Genomic DNA, 6,902 nt, shown 5'->3' on the forward strand with positions numbered 1-6,902 from the left:
ATTTAACTTTGAAGAAAGCAAGAAAGAATTTGCAGTTTCATTTGAAACTACTGGGTCTTTGAAAGCTAGTAAAAAAATACAGAAAATGGGGAAGGAGGGAGAGCAAGAAAGGATCAAGCACAAACTATTTCAAGTGTTGAAGGAGCTCCTTCTCAACAGAAAGAAACAATGGTCTCTTTATGTAAAAGAGTGACAAGGATGAAACAAGAACCCGAACCTTCAGTAAACTCTTCAGCTCTGCATTTTCTTGATCATATCCTTCTTGTTTTTTGCTGTGTTAAGGTTGTTGCATGTAACATTAACTTAAATGTGTTAAGTGGAAAAGTTCTTTAAGGGATATGTGCTCTGTTCTAGAATGGTAGGGCTAAAATTGCAAATGACTTTTGTTCAAAACATTTCTGAACTGCAAAAGTTAGAACATGGATAGTTGTGGCATTTTCCTTAATACTAAAGATATTTGTGTTATTATTTAGTTTTTCATATCGGAAATAGCCTCTCTACCCATCACAATGTCGGAGTAAGGTCTGCATACACTCTACCCTTTCCAGACACCACCTGGTGGGATTATACTGGGTATGAAGTTGTTGTTGTTGTTGTTATTTAGTTTTTCACGCTTATTTGGTAAGGTCGTAAGGAAGATAAAGACTTCATTCACTAAGTAGTGTTACATGGAGTGTGCACAGAAGTGCTACTCTGCCGCGTTTACAAAAAAGAAGGGCAATGCCCTATTGTACTAACTGAACAAAAACTACTATTGCCTATACTAGAAGCTGAACTACAGCTAAAATATGTATTGAGCTTGAAGTAGGGAGGTTTTGGTGGTTTCTAGCTCATAGTAAGGTGTTTTGAACTTTTGTGAGCTGGCATGGGATGTTAAGTAGTACTTTAGTATTCAGTGGCAAAGTTTGTCACTTCTGCCGCGGTCAGTTTGTTCTGCTTCTGATTAAAAAGGTTGTCATTGCGAGTGAGCCAGACCCTCTACAAACTGAAAGGCATGAAAGTTTTACCTGGGATGGTATTGTTTTTTGTGTCGAATTGGTTAATTAGTTGTTGTATCCATAGGATAGGGGCACAGGCATTAGCCATTGTTAAAACGGAAAAGGGCCAAAATTATCCTGAATTTTGGGAAATAGTTCATTTATACCCTTCGTTATACTTTAGGGTCAATTATACCCTTACCGTTATACTATGGGGTCAATTATACCCTTATGTCTAACAGCTGCCACGTGGCATCATCCCAGCCCTTCAAAATTATTTTCCCCTCAAATAATTTTTTACCCACTAAAATAACCCAACCCGACCCGTTTTTTTTTTTCTTTCCAGCCAAGGGGTATTGGGTTGGGTCCGTATCAGTTTGGCTGGAAAAAAAAATCGGGTCTGGTTGGGTTATTTTAGTGGGTAAAAAATTATTTGAAGGGAAAATAATTTTGAAGGGCTGGGATGATGCCACGTGGCAGCTGTTAGACATAAGGGTATAATTGATCCCATAGTATAACGGTAAGGGTATAATTGGTCCTAAAGTATAACGAATGGTATGAATGAACTATTTTCCAAAGTTGAGGGGTAATGTTGGCCCTTTTCCGTTGTTAAAAACTTACTTTTCCATCCTGATTGGAGGATCTTTAAATGGTCAATTAGGAACAGGATGTCTTCTAGTTGATCATGGTGTGACATGTCCCAGTAGTAATTTTTGAGACGAGAATTATATTATATGCAAAAAGGAGATGAGATAGCGATGGACATTATGGAATTTTTTTAATGGAAGTCATTTGTGATTCAATATGCCTGGTTAGAAGTTCAAGAAACATCATAAACAAATACGGGAGAGTGGATCACCTTGATGTATTCCTAGGGTAGGGGTACAAAAAAAAAAAAAAAAGGTGTACGTGTGCCTATTAATTGAATGGCTATGCTAGTAGTTGTTACACAGGACATGATAAGAGCTATAAGAGACAATATATGGAAATATTGTAAAGTCATGTGAATAACAGACCATTCAAGTTCGAAAGCCTTTTCGAGGTCTAACTTTAGAAGCATATTAGAAACATTTACAGATTTTTAGTTCTTAGGAAACTAACTGTTTCTTGGACAATTATGGCGTTGTCACAAGCTCTCTTACTCTTTCGGAAGCTTTTTTGGGTAGGGCTAATGATTGTAGCAAGGTAAGGATTCAGATGATTGACTATTGTCTTAGTAATAATTTTATAAACAGTATTACATAGGTCGGTATTGGCTAATCATACGAGCATTAGCAACCTTAGGAATTAGCACTGATGAGTTCAATTAACAATAGGAGGAATAGCACTGTCCCTGTATACTTGTTGGCAAAAAGAGGTAACTGAAAGCCCTATATTTTTCCAATATTTTTGATAGAAACAACGATGTAAACCATCGGGGCTCAGGGCCTTTAGCGGCTTAAAGACTTGAGTGCAGTAGCAATCTCAATTCCAGAGAGTGGGCAGTTGAGAGTCGATATGTCAGCGTCAGAAAAAATATTTGGCAATGGGGGTAGTAAGGAAGTGTTGGACATATGGTTGGCATGGTTGGTGAAAAGATTTTGGAAATGGTCAAGAATGAAAGTGTGAATTTCATTTTGATTAGAGATCCATTCTCCAGATTGTGTTTTTAGAGTTAATATGTGATTTCGCCTTCGTCATTGTAGGGTCGATAAATGGAAAAATTTAGTGTTTGTGTCACCTTCGTTTAGCCAAGTGATACGCGATTTAAGTTTCCGAGTCTTCTTCTAACTTAAATAGATTATTTTATTCAGCAGTAAGAATCCTTTCAAGATTGTGAAGAAAAAGCCTGGTAGGGTAATGAATTGAACTCTGGTACCAGTGAGACGTCGAAGTAGAGTTATCGTTTGGTGAAAAAATTTCCCAAAGGAAGATTTATTTTGATGGGTTTACTTCGTCACTAAATTATCTGCTGCATCTTTTGTTTAGACTCCCAGGATTTATGAACAATATTTTCAAGATCTGGATGAGAAGTCCATATAGTCTCAAAACTTTAGCTCTCGGCAGGAGAGATGGAGCGGTTGATAAGAGGGGTTTGGGTACAAGGTCAAGTTCATTGGCATAATCTGTTTGCTCAAGCACTATTAGGTGATGTAAATAATTACGAAAATATATGTTTGTGCTTTTGGTGGTATATTGCTTGCTTTTCATCAAAACGATATTCTAGCACTTGGATTACATGACATGTAGAATGGCTTCGTTAGTTCATGTCAATTTCGTCTATTATAAAGCTGCTTATTTGGTTTTCCTATAAGCCCCCATTTAGACAAATAGACTTGCATCAACTAACTGCCTATTCCTTGTTTGTTTTGACAGGGTTTTGCGCATTCAGATACTTCAACATCCCATCCGAGGACTCGCACTTATTTGAAGGTAAATTTGAAGGCAGTCATGGATCAGTATAAGTTTAGGACTACAACGCCAAGGTCTCCAGTTCGAACTGTTAAGGTATGGTAATTGGTGTTATTCTCATCCAGTTTTAGCTTCTTTAAACTGCACACTAGCTGTGCCCCTCGTCAACTTCCCAGTCAAACATGATTCTTTGGATATTGTTACAGAAGATAGAGAAATATAGTTGTGTGAGTGGGAGCACATAACTTTGGATGTGACTGTCGAATATAGAATGATGCTAGTGATGATTATTTATCTTTAATCTTTACACTGCTGAACATTTTTAATGCAGTCCCCTTTCTAATAAACTTAAAATGGCTTATGATATATACTTTTCTTTTATTAATCAAATCAGTCTAAAGATCATGCCTTATTTTACAGGCGTCGCAATCTTCGATTACTACTCATGACTTTCCTGCTCATCTTATTTCTGGAATTTCTAAAGCAAAAAAAGAAAAGGTTGATGACTCCATGCATCAATCTATTCTAACAAACCATGGTGCCTTGGGTGTTGGAAATCAGAAGCAGGAGCAACACATTCAAACAGCTCCTTCTTACCCTGAAGTTGTAGTCGAGAACAATGCGACAGTAAGTAAGGCTGATGTTGTGTTCAATGCTAATGCGACAAAATCAGAAACCAGAAGTGAACAGAGTGGTGCAGGTCCAACAAAATCCATGAGTCTCAACCTTACAAAGGTAGCTGCACTAATGAATGACTATTCTTCTGATGATGCTGATGAGGTTGAATCAAGACCTGGTGACCTGTCAGTCATGGTTGATAGGTATACAGTTAAGAAGGAAGCAGCACCGGTCCTGGAGAAGATTTTCCATAAGTATGGAGATATTGCGAGGAATAGTTCTTTTACTTCGGTGAATTTTTGTTCATCACTCTTGGAACTTGTTTGCGACATCTATAACAGATTGGAGGAAACAAATTTGCAAAGCATAACCTAAGTTAGAGATCTCGAGTCTGTCAAATTAGAGGTCTGGTGGCTCCATCGAAGGTTGAATGATATCTCTGAGTCCAAGCAACTAGGCAAGGACAGTCCAGGAACCTTGTGGTGATGGAGATTAACAAGAAGGGACTGGAAGAATTGAACAAAGAGTTGGCCGCTTGCAATATTGCAACATACCACGCTTTGCAAGAAAGAATCCAAAAAACAGAAGATGAGTTTCCCATTGCCCTTTCTGAGAACGAAAAGATAATGCAGGACTTTGCACATTTGAAGGCCAAGGTGGAAGGTTTTCTCATGAAGTCTTTGGTCCATGACCTTCTTTGAGCTGCCTGGTGACCCTATGAATGGTTTTGTCACTACTTTTTAATCCCCTTTGCTTGTACTAGGAGTCTTATTACCCTTGAATCATTAGGCCCTATCTGCATATGAGTTGCAGAAGAACTGAAACAGAAAAAGAATGACCAGTTTTATTTGCCGCCGAGGAGTGGAATGAGCATAGATGTAGAAACTCTTTTAGCAGCTGCATTGCTCTTCAATTAAGAGAACAAATTTAATTATTTGAGTTCTTTTCTCCTTATGCTTCATTATTTCATGCAACTTATCTGTCGTGTCTACTCTTTTTCCGTATCCAGTTCAAACAACTAAGCTTAAGTCATTTTTGTGTTCTGAAATGCAAGATTTCTCACTTTGATGTGCCACCACTCCTCTATCAGTTCAAACACTGGCAGATTTTGTTGGTACAGCCGATTAGCAAAAATTGCGAAGTAAGCAATACAAATGGTGTTTGCTCCAGGAAGGGTAACCATTTCATCAACTGATGTACCTTTTCTGGTGAAGTTGTTGATGAGTTCATTCACACCCACGAATGGAGAAGGAAGATTGGACAAGTTTTCACTGTAAACATAACCATCACGACATCCAGCTTGGACATCATAGTATATTTTCTCAATTTTATAGGAACTGGCACGAGGCATATTACAAACTCCACTTTTTGGGGATTGAAGGCTAGTTGTATAGGAACTGTCACGAGCACCAAATGTAGTATTGGATTGCATTTGGCTAATTCTTATTTCTTAACTCTCTATTAAGCCTCGTTAATCTTCATTGATTACTCCATGAAGAGGCAGCCCAGAATGCACTTAGCCATCCTAGTGCTTTCAAAATCATCAGGATGACTACTTACATCACTCAAATGCCTAGAAATAACGGCCTGAAGAATGGACAATTATCTAGCCCATTATCAATATTCAAAAACTACTACTCCGGTAACTAGTTATATACATTGTATTCTGGTCCAAGTACTCAAAGACAACATGTTGACTACAAGACCATTGGGATAAATTATGGAAGAATAGCGGACAATATTCCAGCACCTGAAAGCGTTGTAACGCTTCTCAGGGCCAACAAGATTAAAAATGTCAGAATCTCCGACGCGTACAAAGGAGTTCTAACAGCTTTGAAAGGTTCAGGAATTCAAATAATCATCGGACTTGGCAATGAATTTCTCAAAGATATCAGTGTGAATGAAGATGCGCTGTTGAATGGATGAAAATAAACGTACAACTATATCCCTGGTACATTAATACGTGGCATAGCAGTTGTAAACTAAATTCTTGGAGTCCCTGCTGCTAAAAATGTGTACAATGCGTGACAAGTTGGACTTGGCACATATTGAAGTGTCAAGTCCACATTCAGAAGCTGTATTTGAAAATACATATCGTTCATCAGCTGGTGTATTCAAAGAGAGTATACTTCCTTATATGTTACCAGTTACCACTATTGATTTTTTTTTTGCTGAACAATTAAACATAAGCTGTTGGAAAATATGAATAAAGAACACTGGATTGGAGGCTTGAAACACGTACGAAACGTTTTCCTAAAAATGATATTTGCTCCCTCTCCTCTACGAGATTGCTATGGGATTTATGCAAATAGTTTTAGTGGATATGACAAGCCTTTGAATTTCTGCACTAAGCAAATAGTGAAGAAATTCTATAGGAAAGCAAAAACTTTGACTTGATCTTTTGGAATTTGGAGAAGAAGAAGGAGGTTTGAGAAGATGAAAAGGTTACTTTGTACGTAGAGAAAGAAAAGTTATTCTGCAAAGTAACGTTGAATTGGTTTAAATAGAAAATATTTAATAACCAACACACCCTTTAATAAAAGACACATCATTTCACTTGATTTTTAAATTTAAAATAATAATAATTATTATATTAAACAAATCCCAACATAAACTATCTCATAGAAAGATGAAACTTTTGGAATATCGACAAAGTTAACATACTGCATCTTTTTCGATTTTCTATGACAAGCTCTCTTTTTAGTCTATTTCAAACGAATTCATCTGTTTAGATTTTTAAGAAAATAACTTTAAACTTTTTATGTTGCTATTGGTGACAAACTTTTTTTTAGGTATGAGAATTTGTTAGCATATGTAAGACCACAAGTTCTTAGTGTACTTTTGATATATAAAAATGACTTTTTTTAAACTTCATGCTCAGTCAAAAAGAACACCATACATAATGAAACAAATAGT

At 36.9% G+C, this 6,902-nt stretch overlaps 1 protein-coding gene across 1 annotated transcript; it reads left to right on the forward strand.

The window, feature by feature from the left end:
* The first annotated feature begins 1,507 nt into the window (after nucleotides 1–1,507).
* Nucleotides 1,508–4,971, forward strand: LOC132626127 (uncharacterized). The gene is made up of 2 exons (XM_060340881.1): nucleotides 1,508–3,464; nucleotides 3,789–4,971. Exons 1-2 carry the CDS (start codon nucleotides 3,408–3,410, stop codon nucleotides 4,359–4,361), a joined length of 630 nt encoding a protein of 209 aa, XP_060196864.1. The 5' UTR covers nucleotides 1,508–3,407; the 3' UTR covers nucleotides 4,362–4,971.
* The last annotated feature ends 1,931 nt before the right edge of the window (nucleotides 4,972–6,902 follow it).

This window comes from Lycium barbarum, chromosome 1 (assembly GCF_019175385.1).
Source record: "Lycium barbarum isolate Lr01 chromosome 1, ASM1917538v2, whole genome shotgun sequence".
Classification (NCBI taxonomy): domain Eukaryota; kingdom Viridiplantae; phylum Streptophyta; class Magnoliopsida; order Solanales; family Solanaceae; genus Lycium; species Lycium barbarum.

Bases quoted from the DNA above. Each gene is read 5' to 3' on its own strand.
- LOC132626127 (XM_060340881.1), top strand. From the start codon at position 3,408: ATGGATCAGTATAAGTTTAGGACTACAACGCCAAGGTCTCCAGTTCGA. The intron at 3,465-3,788 runs GTATGGTAATTG...CTTATTTTACAG, and splicing joins CTCCAGTTCGAACTGTTAAG to GCGTCGCAATCTTCGATTAC.